The sequence below is a fragment of the Pichia membranifaciens genome (genome assembly GCF_001661235.1).
Source record: "Pichia membranifaciens NRRL Y-2026 unplaced genomic scaffold PICMEscaffold_3, whole genome shotgun sequence".
NCBI classification, from domain to species: Eukaryota; Fungi; Ascomycota; class Pichiomycetes; order Pichiales; family Pichiaceae; genus Pichia; species Pichia membranifaciens.
The window spans coordinates 1,649,239-1,674,343 of NW_017566984.1; the positions used below are offsets into that span (position 1 = coordinate 1,649,239).

General features: G+C 42.6%; 12 protein-coding genes and 1 non-coding gene across 13 annotated transcripts; 7 read left to right on the forward strand and 6 right to left on the reverse strand.

Moving 5' to 3' along the window:
• Positions 1-203: 203 nt before the first annotated feature.
• Positions 204-1,358, reverse strand: PICMEDRAFT_73009 (hypothetical protein; the record flags this gene model as incomplete). The annotated part of the gene is made up of 1 exon (XM_019164358.1): positions 204-1,358. One exon carries the CDS (start codon positions 1,356-1,358, stop codon positions 204-206), a length of 1,155 nt encoding a protein of 384 aa, XP_019018107.1.
• Positions 1,359-1,757: 399 nt separating this feature from the next.
• PICMEDRAFT_11950 (hypothetical protein) lies at positions 1,758-3,026 on the forward strand (the record flags this gene model as incomplete). Its single annotated transcript, XM_019159861.1, has 1 exon — positions 1,758-3,026. One exon carries the CDS (start codon positions 1,758-1,760, stop codon positions 3,024-3,026), a length of 1,269 nt encoding a protein of 422 aa, XP_019018108.1.
• A 218-nt stretch (positions 3,027-3,244) lies between these two features.
• PICMEDRAFT_73011 (hypothetical protein) lies at positions 3,245-4,708 on the forward strand (the record flags this gene model as incomplete). Its single annotated transcript, XM_019164359.1, has 1 exon — positions 3,245-4,708. The coding sequence occupies one exon, from the start codon at positions 3,245-3,247 to the stop codon at positions 4,706-4,708; it is 1,464 nt and encodes a 487-aa protein (XP_019018109.1).
• Positions 4,709-4,833: 125 nt separating this feature from the next.
• PICMEDRAFT_140156 (hypothetical protein) lies at positions 4,834-8,291 on the reverse strand. The gene is made up of 2 exons (XM_019160185.1): positions 8,131-8,291; positions 4,834-8,069 (listed from the first exon to the last, which is right to left on the reverse strand). The coding sequence occupies exon 2, from the start codon at positions 8,017-8,019 to the stop codon at positions 4,960-4,962; it is 3,060 nt and encodes a 1,019-aa protein (XP_019018110.1). The 5' UTR covers positions 8,020-8,069; positions 8,131-8,291; the 3' UTR covers positions 4,834-4,959.
• A 1,698-nt stretch (positions 8,292-9,989) lies between these two features.
• Positions 9,990-10,172, forward strand: PICMEDRAFT_33149 (hypothetical protein; the record flags this gene model as incomplete). Its single annotated transcript, XM_019162801.1, has 1 exon — positions 9,990-10,172. The coding sequence occupies one exon, from the start codon at positions 9,990-9,992 to the stop codon at positions 10,170-10,172; it is 183 nt and encodes a 60-aa protein (XP_019018111.1).
• Positions 10,173-10,586: 414 nt separating this feature from the next.
• On the reverse strand, positions 10,587-11,135 carry PICMEDRAFT_73013 (hypothetical protein; the record flags this gene model as incomplete). Its single annotated transcript, XM_019164360.1, has 1 exon — positions 10,587-11,135. The coding sequence occupies one exon, from the start codon at positions 11,133-11,135 to the stop codon at positions 10,587-10,589; it is 549 nt and encodes a 182-aa protein (XP_019018112.1).
• A 490-nt stretch (positions 11,136-11,625) lies between these two features.
• Positions 11,626-13,731, forward strand: PICMEDRAFT_27107 (hypothetical protein; the record flags this gene model as incomplete). Its single annotated transcript, XM_019162478.1, has 2 exons — positions 11,626-13,027; positions 13,076-13,731. Coding segments are annotated over 2 exons (2,058 nt in total), but the record flags the coding sequence as incomplete, so codon positions are not given.
• Positions 13,732-14,431: 700 nt separating this feature from the next.
• On the reverse strand, positions 14,432-17,271 carry PICMEDRAFT_16797 (hypothetical protein). The gene has a single exon (XM_019161346.1). It carries the CDS (start codon positions 17,201-17,203, stop codon positions 14,564-14,566), a length of 2,640 nt encoding a protein of 879 aa, XP_019018114.1. The 5' UTR covers positions 17,204-17,271; the 3' UTR covers positions 14,432-14,563.
• A 1,357-nt stretch (positions 17,272-18,628) lies between these two features.
• Positions 18,629-19,318, forward strand: PICMEDRAFT_68347 (hypothetical protein; the record flags this gene model as incomplete). The annotated part of the gene is made up of 2 exons (XM_019163505.1): positions 18,629-18,752; positions 18,861-19,318. The coding sequence occupies exons 1-2, from the start codon at positions 18,665-18,667 to the stop codon at positions 19,316-19,318; spliced, it is 546 nt and encodes a 181-aa protein (XP_019018115.1). The 5' UTR covers positions 18,629-18,664.
• Positions 19,319-19,718: 400 nt separating this feature from the next.
• Positions 19,719-20,666, forward strand: PICMEDRAFT_73017 (hypothetical protein; the record flags this gene model as incomplete). The annotated part of the gene is made up of 1 exon (XM_019164361.1): positions 19,719-20,666. One exon carries the CDS (start codon positions 19,719-19,721, stop codon positions 20,664-20,666), a length of 948 nt encoding a protein of 315 aa, XP_019018116.1.
• An 871-nt stretch (positions 20,667-21,537) lies between these two features.
• PICMEDRAFT_23154 (hypothetical protein) lies at positions 21,538-22,689 on the forward strand (the record flags this gene model as incomplete). The annotated part of the gene is made up of 2 exons (XM_019162299.1): positions 21,538-22,275; positions 22,348-22,689. Coding segments are annotated over 2 exons (1,080 nt in total), but the record flags the coding sequence as incomplete, so codon positions are not given.
• Positions 22,690-22,768: 79 nt separating this feature from the next.
• PICMEDRAFT_33384 (hypothetical protein) lies at positions 22,769-24,208 on the reverse strand (the record flags this gene model as incomplete). The annotated part of the gene is made up of 4 exons (XM_019162818.1): positions 22,769-23,171; positions 23,271-23,552; positions 23,658-23,749; positions 23,894-24,208. The coding sequence occupies 4 exons, from the start codon at positions 24,206-24,208 to the stop codon at positions 22,769-22,771; spliced, it is 1,092 nt and encodes a 363-aa protein (XP_019018118.1).
• A 121-nt stretch (positions 24,209-24,329) lies between these two features.
• On the reverse strand, positions 24,330-24,400 carry PICMEDRAFT_t84. The gene has a single exon. It is a non-coding gene; the product is annotated as a tRNA-Gly (tRNA).
• Between the last annotated feature and the right edge of the window lie 705 nt (positions 24,401-25,105).

The window sequence follows — 25,105 nt, forward strand, 5'->3', positions numbered from 1 at the left end:
ACCAACCCTCCACCAGGCGGGACCTGCCTTTTTCTATCTTTTTCTTTCCTGCAAACGGCCACCCCACACGGCGCAGCCGCCGTTCCAACCGCGATAGGAAGTATTGCCCGTTCGGGACGCGTGCTTCGCTTGCCGACGGCGCGGACACAGTGTCGTAGTTTCTTTTATGCTTTACAATTAGACAGTGGTTACACTGGAGGGATCTATTCGTCGTCGCTCTCGTCGTCGGCCTCGTCCAACCACTTCAAGAACGGTCTGGCAGCCTTGCGGATGTTTCTGGACGTCTCCTTGTCGACGTACTTCTTGGAGACGTGGGACCCCCAGTCCCTGATGACGTCCTCGGAAACAAGGTCCTCGTCGTAGAGAGCCATGAGGATCTTAGACACCTGCTTCACAAGATCCGGGTGCTGCGTGCCGATGGTTCTCTCTATGCCGCCAAGCAAGGACTTCTCGAACTTCTCGTCCGTGACGAGCTTCAGCAGAAGACCCTTGTGGGCGTCGATCTGGTCTATCATGTCGTCGTCAAAAAGAACCTGGGCAAGCACCTCGACCGTCTGTCTGTCGCCGGCGATGTCGAGGGACAGGATCTTCTTGTAGATCTCGACGTCGTTAGGCAGCTCGCCGTCGTCGCCCTCGAGCAGCCACTTGCCGAAGTCCTCGTACTTGGCTCTCGCCTCGCCGATGTTCAACTTCTCCAACTCCTTGGCCCTCGCCTTGATGGCCTCCTCGCTCATGTCCACGGACCAGTCCTCGTCCTTCACAACCACCTTCTCCGCCGGCTTGTCCTCGCCCGACGCCGAGCCCGACCCGGAGCCCTGCTGTCTGTTGGCAATGTCCGAGATCGACTTACCACCGCCAATCACGTTCGCAGACGCCGTCTTGCCCGACGCACTCTTCTTCTGCTTCTTCGACGCGTCCTTCGGAGGGTTTTTCAGGATGTACGACACCAACTTGTAGCTCGGGTTCACCTTCGTGATCTTACCGCACGCCTTACAGTCCCTCTGGAGGTTCTCGCCCGCCGCTATCTCCAACACCGTCTCCGGGTTCTTGCACTGCGGGCACAACACAAACCGCTCGATGAAGCCGTCCAGACTGTCCTGCAACTTCTCCGGGTCGTGCAGACCGTTGATCAAGTATCTCTCGTTCTTGTTGTCGATCGACGTCTGCGCACCTAGCTCGAACCCAAAGTACTTCATCACATACGACGCCGGTCTAGCCAACGCAGTGGCTACCTCCGACAGGTTCAGGATGTTGGTCTTGATACCGTTTCCGCTACCTTCTGACTTCGCCTGGATCAGCGGCATCTTGTAACGGTAGAACGGATCATTGTTGTCTCTGCAGATATTCACCAACGACATCTTGTGTTTCTGTTTTCGCTTGCGCTATCCGTCCTTTGTTTCTTGTCCTTCTTCTTTCCCCATCTCTCTCCCACCTCTTCTCCTGTCTTCTTTTCTTCTCTTCTTCCATCTCTTATGTCTCCTCTTGCCTCCTGGCGTCGGCTCCTTCCGCTCTCCCTCTGCTGCCACGCCGAAAAATTTTCACACCCACCAGTAGAGGCCGGAAAGCCCTGAATTACGCCGATCGCCTTCCCGCGGCGGGAAAAATGCTCAGCGCTTTGGGCTGAGAGGCCAAGAGGAGGCTCCAGAGCAGAAGACAGCATGAGAAGAGCCCCAGAGCAGAGAGCAGGGCAGCAGAGAGAAGGCCAGCAGAGAGAAGGGCAGCAGACCCGGGAAATCACACACACACATCGACACGCAATGACCTGGCAGCAGCTGTTGGACGAGCTGTGCACAGCAATCAGCAGCCACGACACGCTGAAGCTGGCGATGTTTCTGCTGCGGATCATCAACCTGCAGGACATGGAGGACTTCCGGCCAGAGCAGACGTCGCTGGACTTCATGCTGATCAACCGGTCCATTGCGGCGGCACAGCGGGGCGGCGGCGGCAGCGGCGACGAGTTCTTCCAGCAGCTCTTCCTGCTGTGCATGGACCTGCTGGTGGCGCTCAAGAGCGGCAACGTCGACACGCAGATCCGGTGCCAGACGGAGCAGATCAACCTCCTGTCGAAGCGGCTGCTGGACGAGCCCTCGTTCTTCCTCATGCCGATCATCATTGTAGCCAAAAACCTGCGCCGGGTGGTGTTCTCCAACTACCCGCCCAACAGCGCCCGCATGCTCGACGACAGCACGGCCACCCCGACGGTCGACAGCTTCACCAACGCGATCCAGCGCCCGTTCAAGCTCTTGATCTCCAACAAGTCCGACAACACAATCAACATCTCCGCCATCCACATCTTTGCGTCGCACTTGTTCTCCATCTACTTCAAGTACAACAAGTTGAACGCCGTCATCAACCTCTACAAGGTGTTGTCCAACACGGTCCTCAGCGACACCGCCCGAGATACCCGTAGAATAGAAATGAGCCCGATGCTGCCCACGCAGTCCTTGTTCGACTACTTCATCGGACTGTCCCTCCTCGTCCAGTCCAACTACGAGAAGTCGTTCGCCTTCTTCAACTCCGCATACCAAAACAAGCACTCCAGGTCGCTGGACCTCAAGATCTTGTTCTACCTACTCCCATTGAACTACCTCATCTCCAAGAAACTCCCTACAGACGCGTTTTTCCAAAAGCACCCGGACCTCAAGGTCATCCAGCCGCTCTACACCTGCATCAAAAAACTGTCCTTGTCCGATTACAACAAGAACCTCGAGGCTTTCAAGTTCCTCTTGCTCAGGTTCAAGGTCTACTCCCTCTACATCAAATTCCAGACAATGATCCAGCTGCAGACCCTGAAAACCGCATACGCCATCTACAAAGACACACAGACCCCGGAACAGCTGCAGAAGGCCCACATCGTCGCCTTTTCCTTCTTCACCACCTCCCTCAACCTGGGCACCTCCTGCACGCAGACCGATTTTGACACAGAGTGTCTTCTCTGCCGACTCATTGCCACCAACAACATCAAGGGCTATCTCTCCCATGCCAAACAGGTCATCGTCCTCAGCAAGTCGTCCCCCTTCCCTTAGTAAAGTTACCCGGTGCTCACCACCCCCTCGCTCTATAGTGGCTGCCTCCCTCCCTTTCCGCTGGAGTCTCACCCTCACTGTGATTCTGTAAGCCGGACGGCCTGGCTGCTTCCTGCAATGCTATCAGAAACCTGTAGAGAAGCGGAAAACAGGGGTCACACTAGAGCAATTGCCTGAGTATATAGAAAAGCTAGATAGATACGTACCACGCCCACACAATGACCGCCCTCAGACCCCCTGCACTCACTCCTTTCCGTTTGGAAGGTGACTTTGTGTCCCAACTGCTCACGAATATCAGAACAAGATCCATCTCATGGACTTCCTTTGTCAAGGCCAACTACTTGTCAAGTGAAAACATGGCTGTTTTGAAGTCGGTCACCTCTGTCAACGACCAAGAAGACCCAGCGTCCCGAGTTGATGTCCTTATCAAAGACTTGCCAACGTACTCCAAGGTCTTACTCGACTCCATAACTGATATCTCTAAAAACAAGTCCAAGTATCTCGATCTAACCAAAATCTTGTTGGTCATTCTCTACGATGGGTTGACCTTCATTGACAATTCCGTTCCTGAGCATACAATGACCCATGAAATCATGAAAATCTCAAAGAATAACCCATACCCCCCATTCGTTGAAATACTAGAGTCTTCTTCTTCAGGTGAGCAAGACTCCAACCAAGATGAATTCGTCATCTCCATTCTTTGTGCTCATATTTTGATCTTCTTCCTCACAACAAACCCTCCTTCTTCGAAAAAAACTGCATTCGAATTGGTTTCAACCGTGTTGAAGTTCATCCAAGATGGATTGGTCACCTCTTCGAACGCCCAATATAGATTCTTGGGTGTACAATTGTTAAAGGAACTTTTATCAGTGAAAGAGTTCAGAGATATTTACATCAAAAAGACTGAATACTTGGATGCCTTAATAAAAATAATGTTGGACAAGAACGTCGAACTACAGATGCGTTATCTATCGATCTATTGTTTATGGACATTGACATTCGATTCAAAGACAAACCAATTATTAACAACAGACGCTAAGTATGCAGAAATCATACCAACTATGTTCAAATTCTCAAATGATGCCGTCAAGGAGAAGGTTGTCAGATTGTCTATATCGATCCTAATCAACTTTTTGGACGTCTCAAGTTCATCTTCCAAATCACAAACAGAAATAATCAAAAAGTTCCTCCTTGCGAATGGTCTTACAATAGTCAAGAATTTGATCGAAAGAAAGTGGTCTGACAATGAACTCAAAGACGATCTAAATACCTTGTACGATTTACTCAATGACTCCATCAAATCCTTGACCAATTTTGATGAGTATGAAAATGAAATTAAAACAAAACACCTTCTTTGGTCCCCATGTCATAAAAACAGCGAGTTCTGGTATGATAATATCGATAAATTCAAGGAGAACAACTGGAAGCTACTAAAGTCTCTGATCTCCTTGTTGTCCGACGACAATTCAGCACCAGATGCAAATGTCAACCAACTATACATCAACCAATCCATCATATGTTATGACTTGTCAATGCTTATCAAAGTAGCTCCTGAGGTAGTCAAGGTCATAAACTCGTTTGGAACAAAGACGAAGATTATGACTTTAATGAACTCTCCAAATTCGAATGTCAAGTTCGAGGCACTTAGAACAACCCAACTTCTGGTCGCAAACTCTCTATAACAACATACAGGCTTTCAACCGTTTTTGACTTGAAAATGCAAAAATACAATATATAATATCAATTAGTTTATATAAAAAATCATTAAAATGTATTAAAACCGTAATTATCTACTTTTACATATTCACACTTTGAGTATATACGTAACTTTATAAATTGAAAGAGTGAAATATGAAGTGTCATTGCATTGATTTTCATTAGCTAGACTTGAAAGTCTACTGTATCTTTATCTCGTATTATGTTTATTACAGCTTCAAAAAAGTTGATTGTTGCCATTATTAGTGTTATTATGAATATTGCCATTGTTCGTTTCCAGAGAAAGTCCTGGAATACTGTTTCCAGATGGATTCACCTGACCCTGGTTTAACCCCATACCTAATGCTTGGTTATTCATGCTGTTCAAATTGTTCAAAGAGCCAGCATTGTTTATGCTGTTCACATTATTCATACTACTCACAGCATTAGGATTACTACTCGTATTCATGTTGATAGGCATAGGCATTCCCATGCCCATATTCATATTCATATTCATATTCATTCCATTGCTCGAATTCATACCATTCGTCATTAAGCCATTGTTATCAATATTACTCACGTTAATATTATTGGCGCCATTGAAATTAGATAAACCATTCATTTTATTCATACCAGTCATACCATTCATACCATTCATACCATTCATACCATTCATACCATTCATACCATTTAATCCATTTATACTGTTCATTCCATTGATGTTCATATTCATGTGATTATAGTTCATTGCATTACCGCCAGTATTTCCATTATTAGATGGATAAAGCTTATTGCTGTTATTCAAAGAAAGTTCATCTAACTGTTGTCTCAATAACAAATCATAGTCAACCCCAGAATTAGTGGGTTGATGTTGCTGTTGAATGTGTGAGAAAACTGGTGGACTATGCTCACCATTCCCACCAATCAAACTGCCATTAGTGTTGGTCGAATTGCTACGAGATCTTGATTTCCATGCAGTCAGAGTAGCTAAACTACCACCGCCGTTTGCTCCATTACTAGAGCTTGCAGTCCTTTGATGGTGGTTGTTAACACAGTTGAAGCCTCTAATACCACACTCATCTGCCAATCTTCTCAGTGAATTGTTTGAGACAGGACCATATCCGGCGGTAATATCCGTTAAGACTAACTTAATTTTATGGATCATTCTTTTCTTTAAACTAGGTTCAAGTGTTGGAACGGACAATATCTTATGTATGAAGTTGGCACCATGAGAAGAACCATTGAAAATACTCACACCATTACTATTGTTCAAAGAATTACTGGTCGTGCTTCCAGTAGTGTTTGCACTTATGTTATTATTATGGCCTTCAATTAAAATTGATTTCAAGACAGATTCATCAAAAGTAGCTTGATTTTTTTCCTCTGAATTACTGCAGAAAACATCAGCTCCAAAAATTTTGGCTAACACCAAATCTCTTGCACTCAAATTAGTTCTATGATTGAGCAACTTCAATACACTCAAAGTCCCTAACTTTAGTGTGCATAGCTTGATGAACTTGGTACCCGAAGAATGTTTCTCCTTACCCAATGGTTTACCTGGTGATCTTAATCCATTGATAGAGCATACAGTTCTACTTGTTGCAATGTTTCCATCATCAGTAGAGCTTACAAAGGTTTTGTCATCATTAATGTTGTCAGTATTCCCATCGTTACTTCCGCTAACATCGTTTATACCGATATGTGAATGTATGTTCTCTTCTTCAATGTCACTTGCCGGCAGAGATGATGAACATTTTTCACTGGTTTGATTGAAATCGTCTTCATGTGTTAGGATCCAGGCTAACAAAAAATGCTTATTGTCAATAACTTGACATGTTTCTAGGAACCAAGTTATTAACAAAGAACCATTGACATCAGCCATTAATTCCCAGCACCATGTTAAAATGGCATTAACCACCAAAACTACCACTTCTTTGCCAACACTTATACCATTTGCTTCAGCTGAATCATGACAGTTGCCTTGTTCACTCTCAATTGTTTCAAGGCAGGTACGTGCTGCTCTTGCACCAAATCTGTTGAAAGAAATGTCCAAAAACAGAGCAAGTAATGATTCAAAAATGAAGTTTGAGTACGGCGGTTTGAATTTCAAAACTCCATGAATAACGTAATTGGCATAAGTGTCGTTAAACAACTGAGGGGCGTAAGGTTTTAAAGCTTCACTTACCAATTTCATTTCTCTCAAAGAGCCAGGATATTTTGAGTTGGCATTCACTCCTGCCACAGTATTGATCAATTTTTGGGCAGCCCATGTACCATTTTTATGGGCACTCATTTGAGCCAAATAAGGTACCAATGCTTGAACAATATCTTCACGGACAGCGGGACTGGCAACATCCAAAAACCTTTGTACAATAGTGTTACCCAGATAATCAGAAGCTAATTCGGGTAATTCTTGATCCATTGCAAGAGCCAACTCTTCAATTTGTAAACTAGAGAGGTTACTTTGATCCAGTTGTTTCCTAATCTCCCTCAGTGAAGGATTATCGAATTGTTTGTGGGTCAAAGGAGGGGGTAAAGGGCCTAAACCATCTGATTTGAACTCATCAAATGAAAGTGAGTTACTCAGCAATGTATTCGCCCTCTCGTTCTCAGCCGGGGTCAACAAGTCAGGATTTTTTTCGAATAAATAGCTAAGAATCTTATTGTAGGACGAGATTTTATCTTTCAAGTTAGTCAACTTGAAAGGAAATGGATCATCTATATGAGAGGATTTTGAGTTAAAATGATGATGGTTGTTGTTACTACCAGTGATCGGAATGTTTGTAGAATTGTGACCCGGAGAAGTGGAAGCTGATATATTCGGAGCCAACAAATTTGAAGTTTGATTTAAAGAGTTTATTTGCAGATTCAGTAAATCAATTGAGTTTGTAATTGGGTTAAACTCCAAAATTTTAGCAAAAGAAACTTGACATTTTATACCAGGATAAAGCTCTTGGTTGTTGAGTTTGGCCTTTGCAACAATTGAAGTTTCAATGTCTGAAAATTCAGCCACCACGACCAGGTCTTTTGAGTCGTTACACACAATAATACGAACGCTCAAAACTGTACCAAATTGCTTCAAGATGTTGTAAAAATTGTTTGAATTTGTAACGGCTGAGTCGTTTGGTACATGGACAATCAACAAAGTCTGTGTGGGACCAAGAGTTGGGTTTGTATGAGTTGAGGTGATAGATATTGAATTTTCTGCAACGTTATCTTGTAATACTGGGTTAATGTAAGAATTTATTGGTCGATTTTGGTTGGAAGACAGAACAGAAAATGAAGAAGCTCTTGTCATGTGTGGCAACGCCCCGGTAAATTGCTGTTGTTGTTGTTGTTGTTGTTGTTGTTGTTGCTGTTGCTGCTGTTGCTGGAGCGCTAGCTGGTTGATGGCATTGTTGTTGTTGATATTTGGCGCAGCATAAGTTTGGGACCTTGGTCGAGTGGCAGAAACCATGGAGGGGTTGAAAGATTGCTGTTGCTGCTGCTGTTGCTGTTGGCGATGTAAAAACTGTTGTTGTTGTTGGAGTTGAATATTTTGTAGCTGCTGGAGGTCGTAGTTTTCATCGATTGTTGCAAAAGAGTTATTGACTGTTGTATTAGTATTGGCAAGGTCATTAAAAATATTGGTATTCAGATTGTTCAGGTTCCCAAGACCGTTGAGGCCCTTACTACTATTATTACTATTAATGCCGTCATTCATATATTGAGAAATTGGCATGTTGTTGGAATAAGACCTCAGTTTGTTGGTGAAGGGCGAGATATCTGCGTTTGAGTGGGACATGGGATTCGAGTTCAAGTTCATAGGAGCGACTTTGTTATCATCTGCTAGCTCTATGTTGATTTTAGGAGTCAAAACCGGGGCCTCATCCCACAAGTTCGAGTTCGAAAAAACGGACATAGATCGAAGCCTGAAGTCATTTGTTGGTATCGCTTGGTTCTGGGCGCCATTGATGTTCGTGCAATTGCTGGGTGCTGCTGCTGTGCTGTTCGACAAAGAGGAAGGTAGAGTTCCTGACCTGTGCCGGGTTCTGATTCCCAAAGAGGCTGAGGATATTGGGGTCTGCGAGGAATTCGAGGTTGATGTAGGAGTCAAGTGGTTCGAAAGTAGGGAAAGCTGGGAATCGAGGTAGCCAGGGTTGTTGAGACTGCTAATATTGGGATTGGGGTTGGGATTATTCGTAGTGTTTATATTCATGGGTCGATTAGATTTGGATAGTTGTCAAGAAGATGAAATGCATGAGCAGAATCACAGAGGGAGGTGGGTGGACAGAAAAGGGGCTGGGAGGAAGAAGGATACAACGGAGGTGATCTGCGGAGTATAAGCAAAAGAGGATGAGGTGGTGGATTCTAAAGGGACAATAGGTTGACCAAGGTTTGGTGACGGGATGATCAAACAGTTGCGCTCGAAAAGAAAGCCTAGGGGGGGTTGCGGTTTTGCTAAAGAAACAGAGCCGCCGATGAGGTGAGGAAGGAACGAGGGGTGCAACGGAAGGAAAAGCGAGAAAAGGAACCGGAAAGGGGTGCACTGCAAGGAAAATGGAAGAGGTGGACAACCAACACCCGGCAAGGCGAAATGTCAAAAAAAAGCTCACGGAAAGCTTATGTGTCTACTATGTCTGCAGTGCACGGTATCTCTCGCAAGGGAAAATCACGGAAAACGTGACAAAACCGAGAACGAGAACCGGGACCAGAGCGAAGTGCGAGAACGAAAGCCGAAACGAGATTGACCTTAAAACAATGTCGAGGGAAATAAAAAGTACACGAGGACAATGGCGGGCGTCCGGGGGGGTAGGCTGGACATCTTGCAGCGGGGCGGGGGGGTATTTTTGGCACTGACAGTGATGTAGCGGACACTGGTCCGCTGGCGGGTAGTTTGGTGGCAGCCGTGGTAGTACCAACTTCCGTCCTCGTCACCGTGATCCATGCCGTCTCCCGTTCCCGTGGCAAAGGTGACGGGGCACGGAGTGCCCAAGGAGGAGCCGAAAAAAGATCTCCTAATTGGGTAATGTGCTTACGTAACGCAGAAAAAGGGGAGGGATGTCTGAAGACTTGTGGTGCACGGGTTTTCTGCGGGAGGGGTTGCCGGCGTTTTTCGTTATTGCGTCCGCTCCAATAGGTGCGAGAGGAGCTGGTGCTGTGGAGAGGGGTGTCGCAGAGGCATGTTTTCAACAGCCATGGACACACAAGGGCTCATCAGTTCGGGACACGGAGGCGGAGGGGGGCTGGCCAGAGGTAGAGGCAGCACCGCACCGCAACACACGAAACATGTCCCACGCTGCAGCAGGTTACACACGTCACGGAGGAGCTCCGGTTCCAAAAGCAGGTCCTTTCTACAGATACTCTGCCACGTTCTTGGGCGCCACCATGTGGTTCTGGTTGTTCTACAGAGCAAAGCACGACTGGAAGCAGTGGGTGGGTATCGAACACCCATGGGACCACGCCCACTAAGCTGAGCAGGGCACAGAAGCGCCGCTGCGCCGCCGTCTCGGCTGCGGCAAGTCTCCGCACATTTCATCCATTCGTTCTCCTCTAATTCTTCTCCCTCCGGCTGTTCACAATGATATAACAGAGGAAAGTACAGCACATATTTACCGATGGGACTTTTTCCATGTTTATATATATATACTGTTTATATCGTCTGCAACACGGTTTATTTATTCGTCGATCCACGCGTGCCGCATCGCATCGGACTGCACCGCAGCGCATCATGTAGATAGTAGATTATGTAGTAAAAGAATGCGTCCATGCCTATGCCGTTATGGTCGTAATCATTTGTCGTCGTCAAAACTCGGTAGCCGTTGCTGCTTCGTCTCTGTCCCTTGTCCCACCCCCCTTCCGTACACTCCTTGCCTCACACGAGCCTCACTTGAAAAACTTCTTCAGCTTCTTCATGAACTTGGAGTCGCCCCCGCTGCTGTCTCGGTATGACGCTGAACCCTGCGACTTCGCAGACCGGTTCGAGTGGAGCGGCGACAACTGGTCCTCAATCTCACTCTCCAGGTTGATCTTCGTTTTCGTGTTGGATTTCGTCCGGTGTATGTTTCCGGCGCCTCCTCGTCCTGTGGAGAAAACAGGACTCAACTCGATCTCCTGTGACTCGGGTTGTATCTTTGGCGACGGAAGTTTGTCGTACTTCGCAATGTTCCCAGCCCCGCCTCTCCCTGACGACGCGATTATCCGACCCTGTCTGTCATGGTTGTACGTCTTCTCCTCGCTGATGGTCGGTTGCTCTTGCATCCCTCTCCTGCCTTTGTAGTCTTTCGTACCAACGCCTCCACCCCCACCGTTCTGCTGGTACTTCTTCCATTCTTCTTCTGTCATTATCACCTCATTTGCAGCATTCACCCCCTGGCTGCTTATCATATTTCCTGCACCTCCTCGCCCGGTGGACACCACTGTGTGTAGCGACATGACTGTTTGGTTCTTTGCGTACCCTATTGTGTTATCGACCTGCTTTTGGAAGATGAACTGAACAGACAAAGTGCCATTTACTCCACATAATTCCCCTGATGAGCGGAATGATGCTGTCAATGACGATGATGTCACACACAGAAAAAAAGGGCTCCGCGGCCGATCGGCGCGCCACACTGTTGACATGAACTTGGCTTTTTCAGCATGCTTTTGCTCTTTTATCCCATCATGGCTACCCAACCATGCTCTCTCTGGCTTGCTCGTGATGGGCATGATCGCTCGAAATACGGTGGCATAGCGAATGACCTCTGTAGCTATAGACTCAGAGGACTCCTTTGATGACGATTCATTCGACGAAAATGCATTGGTGGAAACCCTAGACCATCCGTCAGTTGCCAAAGTAACGCCAAAACACGCAACGGTCGTATACGAAGAAATGGAAAGAAGTGAGCTAAACCCTGATGCCAGCGACAGCAAAATCCAGAAGTGTATCAATTTTGATAACATAGACTCTATCATATACCCAACGAACCTGGAAACGAGAGACTATCAGTTAGACATCGTTCAGAAATCACTATTCGAAAATTTACTGTGTGCAATTCCAACTGGTTTGGGTAAAACGTTCATTGCATCGACTGTGATGTTGAACTACTTCAGATGGGTGAAGGAGATGAAAATCATATTTATGGCTCCAACAAAACCCTTGGTGGCACAACAGATCAAAGCGTTTGTACAATTGTCAGGTATCTCAATGGCTTACACAGACATTATGTTGGATAGGGTGAAACGAAATAGGAAGGCAATTTGGGATAGTAAGAGAATTCTGTTTACGACTCCACAAGTGGTCGAGAATGACTTAAAGTCGGGAATATTGGACCCTAATATGGTTGCACTATTGATCATTGATGAAGCTCATCGAGCCCGTGGGAACTACGCGTACACAAATGTCGTGAAGTTTTTGAACAGATTCAATCCATCTTTCAGAGTTCTTGCTTTGACTGCTACTCCTGGTCTCGACATCGAATCGATCCAGTCTGTAGTAGAAAACCTCAACATCTCGAGAATCGAGATCAGAACAGAAAGGGATCCTGATATCTCCAAATATATTAAGGCAAAGATAATCGATAAGCTGGATTGTGAACCAACAAATGAAATTTCGCAGATAATTGAATACATCTGTGAGGCAATTCGTCCTGTCCTCGAGAAAGCAAATGAGTCTGGAATATACGATATTACCGATCCTTCGAAAATAAACCATTTTGTGGCAATGGAGAAAAGTCAGAAAGTGATTAAGAATCCAACAATTCCCGAAGGCCTCAAATGGTCATACTATTTCATCCTTCAGTTGTTGGGGACAGTGGGTCAGTTTTTTCGACGGCTTAATATTTATGGTGTAAAAACTTTTTACAGTTATTTTCTGGAAAAATACACAGAGTTCACAACCAAGTACGGTAGCAAGAAATCCACAAACAAACTTGCCGCTCAATTTTACTATGATGAAAATATAATCAAGCTGAAGAAGTATGTCGAGAATCTGATTGAGAGTGATAAGCATAAAGCTCTGATTGATAAAACTCATATTGAAGGTATATTTTCCCATATGAAGTTCAGGTACCTTGTCAATGAGCTGATTTCTTTTTTCAGTTCTGAACGAAACAACTCATCCTTGTCTTCGTCTTCTTGCATCATTTTTACCGAATTTAGAGAGTCTGCGTTGGAGATTGTCAGAGTTTTGGGAAATGCAAACAAAACTTTAGATAGAGATCGCATAAGGCCTCACATTTTCATTGGTCAATCCAAAGAAAAGGACAAATTTGATCAGCAGACATATTTAGATAAAATAAAACCAAAGAGGAAGAAAAAAGGAAGCCCAGAAATTGAAGAGAAGAAAAGTACAGGAATTAAAGGGAAAAAGTCTGACCTTAGCGGAAGGCCTGCAGATAGAATTGGAAGTTCAGAAAATGCCCAGCTAAAAGGTATGAACCAAAAGGTTCAAAAAGAATTGATTGAAAATTTCAAGTCAGGAGAATATAACGTCCTTGTTGCTACGTCCATTGGTGAGGAAGGTTTGGATATCGGTGAAGTGGATTTAATCATTTGTTTCGATTCAACACAATCACCAATAAAGAACATTCAAAGAATGGGTAGAACGGGCCGTAAAAGAGATGGTAAAGTTTTATTATTGTTTAGCTCGAATGAAAGGCAAAAATTTGAGTCCTCAATGGGAAAGTATGAATGGATTCAAAGTCAAATAAAAGATGACTCCAATAGCTTGACCTATTATGATGGCTCCCATAATAGAATTGTTCCGCAAGATGTTGTTCCAATACTAGAAAGAAGATTTGTAGAAATTCCTAAAGAAAATGAGGATTTGTTGAAAGATTCCGATGTTGTAGACACCGATGAATTTTTACGTTTGGCTACTCAAACTATTCAAAGGAAAAAACCAACGAGCACGAAAGGAAAGATAAAGACAAAGAGCAAAAGAAACACAAAGGGTACTGGCACGGATCACGAGGACAACACAAAGTTCGAGAAACGATTTTACATGCCTGCTAATGCTGAAACAGGATTTCGACCCGTTGCCCGTATGGTAGTGAGGAAAGTAGTTGATGAGGATGGAAATGAAATATCACAAAGCGATACCGCTCGCAGCAAATCATCAAACCCACTCATTCTGGATAGTGACGATGATTATAATAAAGAGCTTTTTGGGAATTTTGTCACTTCTAGCAACGGCAGCAGTAAAGGTACAGCCAAGGCATCTGCAAGTGATCTGTTCATGAGCATTATTGATCTTCCAACTGGCGAAGCAAGTATAGATTTGACACGAGATGAGGAAGGTGTTGATGACGAGAGAGAGAAAACCGGAAACAAATCAAATGAAGAGAGATATGATCAAAGTGATATCAAGATCGATTACAGTATGTTGAATAACATTTCTGCAGTGGATGACACTGTTTCTCGAATTGAGCACTCGAGCAACTCAGGAGACAATTTTTCGGATGTGTCTTTCAGCGAACTAGAAAAAAATGCTGTAAAAGATTCTCAAATTCAATCCGCCACTGATTTGGATGAAGACTCTATTCGTCAAAGAGATCAATATAACAAAAGAAAGCTTTATGATCTGTCTTCAGATGTTTTCTCAGACGATATTGATGACTCGGAGTTGATATCTCAACTGACCAAAATTAATGATCAACCAGGACCTCGTCCTGCCAAAAGAACGAGACAATAGCTAAAGATTTTGTGCGTGTTCAATAAAAGAAAATGATACAATTTTGTATCTAGGTGAAAAACGTCATCTATTTTTTGAACTCCCGCTACATAATACATCAACTTACAATTATAAAATTTACAATTTAATCAATAGCTTTATAGTTTTATCATTCTAGATTTATTTCCCAGATACCCTAATCAAACTTCTGTTAGAATACTTTCAGACATAATCTATTGGCGTTCATGCTATGATTTTCATCGTTCAGAAGACAAGACCCTTCTATAGCATAATCATCAATTATGTCTAGGATATCAGTAGCACCATCACTAGAGTTGGTGTTTGCCGTACTTACTCGTGCATCATGGATGTCAGAAGCAGCTTTGATGTTCGGAAGGTAATCTTTGGAAATAGAGCGAGCTGAACTTGATTCTCTCGAAAACAAGGCTTCCAATCTGTCTTGATCTACTTTGTCTTGCAGCATTAACTTGAAAAGGTTTTCAAGTTCCTCAACTTGGACTACAACACCAGCGTATTTGTTACTGCAATCAACAATTTCACAGTCAATTTCGTTGGCTGCATCACCGCTCATCGAAACCAACCTACTCCTGGTATTGGTATCAGTCTTTTTTTGTGGCATCTCAAGATCGTTGATCATTCGAGCATCTAGTTTGCTACTACTTTCCCAAGAAGTTTTTGATTTCAAGACATCAGCAACTTCATGGATTACGTTCTTGTCATCGCTGACCCAACTGTTGGCCTTGCATTTGAAATTTAAAATATCACAGTTTTCAAACTCTTTTTCTGCTTCCATAGTAGTCAGTTCAGTTTCATCTTCTGCTCTAGTTTCTGAAGAAACACACTTTCTTTCCAATTCTACAATTTTTGCTTCCGCCAGTGGATTTAAGATGTTTCGATTTGCTTTCGAGTTGAAAGTATTAAAGTGTGCAAGTTTCCCAACACTTTGGACATTGGATGAATTCTTTTCAGATGCAGTACAGGATATTGGTTTACCAAACGCGGTCTCTGAAACTAAAGCATTTGGGCAAATTTCTGGTTTATCAACAAAATCATTAATATCAACTCCTAAGCCATAATCTGAGCTAGAGGTGAATCCTCTTGATTGTTTTGTAACAGCCTCAAATTTTGGACCGATTGGACTTCCGGTTTTGAGGTAATTAGCTTTGCTTTCATAAAAGAAACTTCTCATACGTGGTGGTCTCGTTGCCATTTCCTCTTCGACGCATTGAATAACGGTCATGCTAGTACGTTCGTTAATTGGAATTCTGTTCAATCTGGCCTCAACGCTTGAAAACAAGAAGTCTGTCTTTTCATCAATCATTTTCTCAACTTCAGTTCCACAAGGTGAGAGACTTAAATCGCAAGTGTGGAAGCTGATCCGATCTGACTGACTTGTGGAAATTTCACCATCCAGTGTGAAAAACTGTGCCTCTGAATCTTTCAATTTCTCATCCTCAGAATCACATTTTGCTGACGTATGCTCGATGCTGGTAGATTTAACTGATATCATTGAATTTTTGGCAATAACGTGTTCTGACAAAAAACAAAACTTTTCTTCCTGACTACTAGAGGTGGAATCAATCCAGGGGTTGAATGTTCCTGCAAGGTTTTCTTTTTCATCACTACCTTTTACAATAGGTGGAGGTATATAGTATGCTTCAGCATCAACGTTCTTCAAAAGTTTTTGTTCAATATTTCGAGCTTTCGACGTACTTGAATTTTTTGGTGTTCTTGTTTCACTCGAGTTGCTAAAAACTCTCAATTTATTTCCATCACCGCCTGTTTGAATTTCAACTCTTACCTGTGTTGCACTTTCTTCACTTGAAATTCTTCCCAACGTAGGAAATTGCTCATCAATAATCCTACCACTAGGAAGAGAATTAAGGATTTCATTCAGATCAGCTCCTAAATACAACGGTGACTTCTCAGTTACCCACCTTCCATTACAATCTTTTTTGACTATTGGTATATGAGTATTGCATTGCTGCTTATAGTTTTCGACTGCTGCGAGATACCTTGTGACAAAGTTCGACTGCTGTAAGTTCGTACATGGTAACCGCCACCCTACTCTCGATAGCCGATTAACGCCAACAAGCTCAACAAAATGGTTGACGTTGATTGATTCTCCGAAATATTGGTACGCTACCTTATAAAACGACTGAGGCATAGCACAATCAGAAAGTAAAGCTCTATGGTTCCAAAAAGAGCACGTATAATAGTCGTTCAGTATTGGGACAAGTTCTCTCCTTGCTTTCGCTAATTTTATTAAATGAGATAATCTTAAGTTTTTATCAACTTCTCCAGCTTTCCCCAAATATGGAAGGGCATTTTGTGGGGGATCAAAACACTCAACAATATCAACGACTTCTGGTGTTGGAGGCTCAATTATTTGTGGCTGTCTCGTAAGACCAGCAAAATTATCGAGCTGTTTATCATGAACTTCGGAGCCATTAATGTCCTCAATAACGGAAACACTAGCAACTGGTTCAACATTTTCTATGGGGTGCAAATCAGCTTCAGTATCAGCTACAACGTCCGGGGCCAAAGAGGAGGTCACAATTCTGGTATCAAGATACGGATTGCTTTGCGTTAAAGATTTATTATTTACTCTTCTGCTCAACCTATCTCTAGCGATGCTGCTGTCCATGGTAGAATATTTACTACTGGAGGAGTGGATAATAGAGTTAACATTACTATTCATTGACCTAATCAATCTCATTGACGATTTCAAAGTCTCACCAAATGAGACATTTGTTTCAGCTGAGTGGATTTGCTGCTGTATCTGCTGTTGAATCACAGAGTGCTGGGCTGATAAGTTTTTTCTCTGCATTTTCTTAAGTTTTCTTTCTTTTAGTTTATCATTCTTTTTTACTTCTTTTGATTCTTTTTTCAATTTTTTTTTCTCTCTTTTCATCAATTTTTTGTTCATTTTTTTGTCCTTCAGTAGCTGGTTCGACTGCTGAATATCCATCTGTAACAACGCTCCTGGTCCTCTGAAAGTATGACCGGTAATCAAAGTCTGAACAAAATCCACATAGTCAAAATCACCATCCATCAAGTGTAAATGAAAATCATCTGAATGGAGGTACTCTGACTTTTCAAAAGGTGTTAGAATCTTCGCTTGAAACTTGCTTTCAATCTGTATAATACGCTCTAGTTTTACACCATGAGAATTTAGACTTTGTGACAATTTTAGCTTATGTTTCAACGTGAATTTGACGACTTCACCACTGGATCGAATATAGGGTATCAATGGGCTGTCGTCATCTTGATACGTGGCAAACTTTCCATCAGCAAATCCATCCGTAAAGGAGTAAAATGGAAGGTATCTGCCAAAAATCTTGGCAAAATAACCGTAGTTTCTAACCGAGAATCTCCATAAAAACTTGGGATCTTGTAAATATAACCTAATATCGGACTCTTCTGGAGTAAAGTTCTGGACGCCTACCAGGTAATACTTGTGGGGAATAAATGCTTCAGCAGGTGGGTGAGCAATGAGAAATCGTACTAAAGACCATTGGTATAGCATGAAGAATTGAGTTTGAAGAATGGTGGTTGCTCGTGCCCATAAGTCAGATGTCTTGAATAGCTTATAATCACTTCTTCTAGCTTCAATGAATTGGGTTGTGCCTGTGAGTGCAATCGCCGTACTCGCCACGGGTTCTTCCCTCCATTTAGGGGACGCACAGACGGAAAACAACATTGTGCAACAAATTTGAAAATATTCGGAATGAATTGTTTGAACGCTCTGTGCGTTAAGCTGTGCAATTTGAAAAGGAAAGAGTAGGAATGACTAGGAATGGCAAACTGTCGACGCTTTTTAATTACCTCTGTAAATCGCAAAAAGCCTATTGGTTAGAGGTTATGTGGAAAACCGGAGAAGTAGACAAAGGAAGGAAAGAAAAACAGGGAAAGCCTCAGATGGCAAAGAGGACAACAATTTGATCCCTGTCAACAATGCCAACGGGGAAAAAGTATAAGCATATTTGCACAATGTTAAGAGGCTGTAGAGTTATTGTGCCGTTGCCCTGGTGTGGGAGGGGGCAATCTCCCCAGGCTGCATGGTAAAATGCAGGTACGGAGTATACGGGTCCCCGGCACTTTACCTTCTTTTTATGATGCATGTGCGACTTTTGAGGTGTCGCGGTCTTCGGAGTCTTCCTGTTTTTCCTCGCTAAAGAGGCTTTCTCAGGCCTTTTACTATCTATCATCAATCCAAGCCTTGATAACCACTACCCTTCCATTCGTGACAAATGGAGAACACAGAAGAAACTAATTCTAGAACAGAACAATGGACTTTTTCACCAGCCGGTTCAGCGGGTCCAATGCTGGCCCCGTTCATCTACAAGACGACAACGCCACAGTGGCAAATAACAATAGTGACGTGGGACCGTCGAGCGGCAATCCTTTCAGAGCGATAAACAGTTTCTTCACTTCCCGCCCTCTGTCTTTGGGTGCTGGTGAAAGCAATACCGCCTCAGTGGTAGATGCGAGCGATGACACCGACTCGATTCTTAAGCTCTCCTATTTTGAAAGAATTTCACTCTTCATAGTGTGCATCTTGGGCTGTTATGCATGCTACGCCATCTGTTTCATATTTTTCCCCGTTCTTTCGCTTAAACCTAAGAAATTTTCACTCATCTGGACAATCGGATCTGTTCTATTCTTGGTAGCATTTGCCATATTAAACGGGCCTACGAATTTCTTCAAGCACGCGATCTCCGTGGAGCGATTACCCTTCACCTTATCTTTTGTTGGCTCAATTGTGACGACATTGCTGTTCTCGCTGGTATGGAAAAACAACCTGTTGGTGATTATCTCGTGCGTGATCCAAGCAATCTGTTCTGTCTACTACACCGTGTCTTACTTTCCGTACGGGCGCCAGGGGCTTCGGCTGACAACCGGAGTAGCCAGATCCCAGGTGGAAAATTGGCTTTCTGTTTGAAAAAGGAAACTATGTATAAAGAGTGGGTACGCGGTACGCGGGCATCGTGCGTGATTGCGTAAGCCGGTGGACAGGCTCGATTTTCTCTCACACCGTTTGCTTTCCCCGAAGACAGTCTTCTGTAATGTGTATTGTGCAATGTAATGTAAGTGCCAGGTACGTACTGTGTGCGAAAGGCTGAGCGTTTAAACCAGAAATAAGGGTACAGTGGTGTGCAGAGTACAACACAGGCACACACTCACAAACTCACTCACGCAAAAGCAGTGAAGAGCAGGACAGAAGGGGAACCGAGGTCAAACTAAGATAAGATTCGTCCCTCAATACATATAGATCACAAGTATCGGCCGACTGAACCCATTCGTGCATTTGGAAAGTAAAAACACTAAGAAAAGAACAAACAATGCCAGAAAGAGGACCCGAGCAGTGGTTTGAAGACATCAAGAATTGCAAGGCACTTCCTGAGAATGATATGAAACATCTCTGCGAGAAAGTGAAGGACTTGTTGATGGAGGAGTCGAACATACAGCCGGTCAAATCGCCAGTCACTGTGTGCGGTGATATCCACGGGCAATTCCACGATCTGCTTGAACTCTTTAAGATTGCAGGAGGGTTTCCGTCGGGCTCGACTTTGAGTAACAACTATATCTTTCTAGGTGACTATGTGGATAGGGGCTATTTCTCGTTAGAAACTTTCACAATGTTGATGATTTTGAAGGTGAAATTCCCCCAGCACATTACCTTGGTGAGAGGCAACCATGAGTCGAGGCAAATCACACAAGTGTATGGGTTCTACGAAGAATGCTTGAACAAGTATGGCTCGACAATGGTTTGGAAATACTGCTGTCAGGTTTTTGACTTCTTGACCTTATCAGCCATCATTGATGGTAAGATACTATGTATACACGGCGGTTTGTCTCCCGAAATTAGAATGTTGGATCAAATCCGTGTGTTATCGAGAGCTCAGGAAGTTCCTCATGAGGGTGGATTCTGTGACTTGGTCTGGTCTGATCCCGACAATGTCGATACATGGGCAATCTCTCCTAGAGGTGCAGGTTGGTTATTTGGTGCTAAGGTCGCCAGAGAATTCAACCATATAAACAATTTGAACTTAATTGCTAGAGCTCATCAGTTGGTCATGGAGGGCTTCAGATACCATTTCCCGGACAAGGACGTGGTGACAGTCTGGTCCGCACCAAATTACTGCTATAGATGTGGTAACGTGGCGAGTGTTATGAAAGTTGATGACGACTTGAATGTCAATTTCCAAATTTTCAGCGCTGTTCCTGATGATACGTTAAAAATGCATCCATCCAAAAGTCAAAAAAATAATAATGAATACTTTTTATAGTTTGTTGGATAGGTTCAATCCAGCATTAATCTCATGTCATGTTTGTTTCCTTATGCTACGTAATGATTTTTATTTGTTTTTGCTTCCACTCTTCTATCAATTGCTACTCTTAATTTTATTTTTCTTTCCCTGACTTTTTATCAACCTTTTTTTTCTTCCCTCTAATCTCTTCTTTTTTTCTAGTATATAAACATAAGATTCACATTCCCTCATTATTCAGTCTCCAGGTTACATGACTCTTGCATTCTAGTAGCAATATTAAAAAGACGCTATGATCCTGCGCTCAGAAATTACTTGTGTACCAATTTTTTTAAAGTGCAAAACGGTGCTGTTATGGCCTTCATATCTCTCAGGTATCAGTTTTATCTAAAAATCATCCATGCACATTCGGGTTCCCAGCAAGGAACATATGCTCAGTCAACGATCAGTAGCAGTTTGAATGTATCCATTCAAAATCAAGTATTTTAGGCTGAGTTACCAGCCTACATGTGCTTGAAAGTAGCAAGCTACTTTTAAAATGTCTATCCTTATTGTAGGATAACTGTCTCTTTTCCATACAAAAAATGTTCGGAGTAGCGAGGATGTATTTTTGAGGCGGGTGCCCTCCGACATTGCTGTTACATTGGTCCTGGTCAGGCCATGCGTTCTGAATTCTTCATGCATTTCTATACATCTGCGACAATACATATATGTGACTTGAATAAAAAGGTACTGAATTTTGCTATCAATGATCCAGGCTACAGACAAGGATGGGAACATTACCAATAGTGACGTGCTGAGACCAGATAACATGCATGCCAAGGATCGGTCAAGCCCAAAAGATACAGGGAAAAATGTCAAGCCTAAGCATGGGAAATCGAAAAACATTTCTCCTCTCAATTTACCTCTGATTAACAGGCTCCAAACTGTATTCATATTATGCCATAGCACATCGATACTATTGTTTGTTTTCTTGTATTTTTCATTTTGGTGTATTCCATACGTTTGGCCTTTGATGGCTTACTACACTCTGTTCTACTATCTATTGGATCGAAGTCCCGTCAATGGAGGGGTATGGTATAGACGATCAGACCGTATAAGAAGGTTCAGATGCTGGCGAGTTTTGGTGAATTATTTTCCTATAAAATTCCATAAATTGGTAGACCTAGAGCCCACTTTCAAAGACACACCGGACACTGAAAATAAAAGAATTGATGAAAGGATTGGGCCCAGCTACATTTTTGGGTATCATCCCCATGGTGTGATTGCTACGGGAGTTTCAAGTGGTTTTACAAACAATGGGACCGGGTGGGATGAAATGTTTCCAGGAATCAAATGCTTTGTAACTACTTTAGTCAATCAATTTAGGGTACCATTCTACAGAGATTATTTAATGGCATTGGGTGTTACAACTGTTGTCAAAAAGAATTTGAAGCTATTACTCAATAAAGGAGGAAGTGTGGTGATAGTTGTTGGCGGAGCAAGGGAGTCTCTTCTCGCAAAACCCGGCCTCAATTCGATTGTACTAAATAGGAGGAAAGGTTTTGTCAAGCTTGCATTGGAAAGTTTGGATCAGAATGGATTGTGTCTTGTGCCTGTTTATGGCTTCGGTGAGAATGATATCTATAATGTTTTTTTTACCGATGATTCTGAAGCAAATCGTTCCGATGACAGCGAAGATGATGAAGAACTTGAATTTCAGGATTCAGGTGTGACTTTTGAAGAAGCAACCAAGAAATTCAAAAAATTTGTACATCAATTTCAATTGTTTCTGAAAAATAACTTTGGATGGACATTGCCGATTGTTATATCGCGTGGTATCTTCAATTATGACTTCGGTATACTACCTTACAGAAAATCCATAAATGTTGTTTTTGGTAAACCAATAAGGATTTCAAGGTTGAATGGTTTAACTTTTGGTGATCCTGTGACACAAGATGAAATTGATTACTGGCACAATGAATATGTGAAAGGTTTACTGGAGGTTTGGAAATGGGGAAAGCCGCAATTCTCAGAAATAACAGATGAAGATTTGAAAATAGTAGAATAATGGTCACTGAAAAGTACAAAAACATTATCTATAACCCCAGAAGAGGATTGAAATTTGATTATGAAGTATCGTATTACTCCACTATTTTAAGCTTCTCATCCCATTCAGTGGCAAAACTTTTATTTTTTTCCCATAGTTCAATCAAATTAGCTTTATACATCTCGTGATAATAATTGATTTCTTCCTCCGTTACTTTATCGCCTATTGAGTTGTTGAACATCCGATAAATATATATAGGCTTACCTGTAATGACATCCATCCTTCGCTTATACGGTAACAGGCCAAAATCATAATTGAATATCGACCGGCTATTTACCAGCGGCAGCGTAAAGCCTGTGTACTTTTTCAAAAGTAATTGTAAATTCAAGAATGTCTTCAACGTCTTTGAGTTTTTACCATTTGGCTGCTCTGTAGTGTTATAGACCTTGTGAACATTGTTTTCTCCGTAAACGTAGACAGGAACAATTGCTACATCACTCATCAAATCATTCCACATTCCTGACTCAACAGTTTTATCTAGTTCTTCAGCTGACAACTTCTCAAGATCTTTTTCCGTCTTGTTGCAAGATTCTAACGCCAATTTTATAAAACCTTTGCGTCGATTCAAAACAATTCTATTCATCCCTGGCCTTGCAAATAATGACTCATGAGCACCACCCACGACTATGGCAACACTATGGTTTCTTCTCAAAATTGAAGTGATACCAGCTTTGGTTACCAGCCCAACACCTAAAGCCATGATGTAGTCTCTATAAAAGGGTATTAGAAACTGTGTTGGCAATGTTAACAAATGGACTGAAATTCCAGGAAACAATGATCTAAACGATTTTGATGATTTCAAAGTATGCGATGGCAAACTTTTGAGTGAGGTATTTTCATCTTCACTAGATTCAGCCGGAACAATATCCTTCCGGTCTTCTGATACCAGCGTATTCTTTACTTCGTATTCTCCTCCCCAACACAGCGCAGCTGTAATGCCAAATGAAATAACACCATGTGGATGGGCAGTGAACAAATAACGGGGCCCTATCTTCTCTTCTTTGTCTAAAAATCTCTCTTTTTTAGTAATCAAATGGAGCATGTGAAGAAGAGAGACAACTGTGGATGGCATCCACCAGGTCCATCTTGGGTAGCATAGATATATTCCTGACTTATTTGTGGTGGTCGGAGGTAGGGGTACCGTTCTATGGATAAAGACAGGAAAATAGTCTACAAATTTTCTGAAAATAAATTGTTTTTTGAACCAACTTGACGTGCGATATATGGAGTTACCCATTGACTGTGTATCATCTAGTATATAGGAGAATATTGTGTATGTAATCAAAAATGGCCAGAAAGCCTCTCTTGTCCAAAGGAAGAAGTACAAACATGGCAATAGTAGCATTGAGCTGCAATGAATCAAAGCAGCAAAAGTTTCAACCCTTCGGTGTGTGGGTATCACTAAAGGCGAATGAGCCCTGCCATGTGGCCGATATTCAGGATAGAAGCTTGTTGATTTAGCTGTTGCAGCCATCTTATTTTACCCAACCATTTCTTAACTTGGTTTAAACTTTACTCAATGGCTTCATCCAAGTTCCACTTGTGGACAGCAAAAATGAGATGAGCTGCTGCTCCATCCTGTTCCGTAAAAAAATTGCGCAAGCCCGGAATCGAACCGGGGGCTCAACGATGGCAACGTTGAATTTTACCACTAAACCACTTGCGCTTATGTGAAATTGTATAAGGTACACTCTTACTTTAGTTTCAATAAGTTTGCCGAAGCCAATGAGTATCTGCTGATGCCAAAGCCTATAACGATCAAGAGACAATAGATAAGAATCTTGTTGAGATAAGTGTTGAGATAAGATGCCGAAGCCAATCATGATCGAGGGATAAGAGATAAGAATCTTATCATGATAAGGTATCTTAGGGTTGAGATAAGATGCCGAGGCCAATAAGGATTGAGTGATAAGATGTTGTAATCTAGCTATTCTATTTGTTGAAGTCTAGCTATTCTATTATGAATATCCATTGTATATGTACACTTTTTCTTATGTTTGTTACTTAGTTAAAAACAACTTATACAACTCTTAATAACTAATGATTCTAAACACAGATAGGAGACAAAACCTCTCCTATTTATACACTCATGACGTCGGCTAATCTTTCCAGTTTTAGATTACTTGATGCCTTGTCATTACAAGGCTCTTTTCTAATGCCTTGTCTTTAATAAGCCTCTTTCTCTAATTTATTGATATTGACTTCGGCATCTTATCTCAACACCCCACCATAATCTAAACACTTGTAGATATGTTCGACATTCCAGCTAGACCAACAAACTTATTGAATTTAATCTTGGCTAAACTTTTAGTCAACATATCAGCAACCATATTTTCAGGTGTTGATTCGAAACTATTTCACTAGTTTCCTT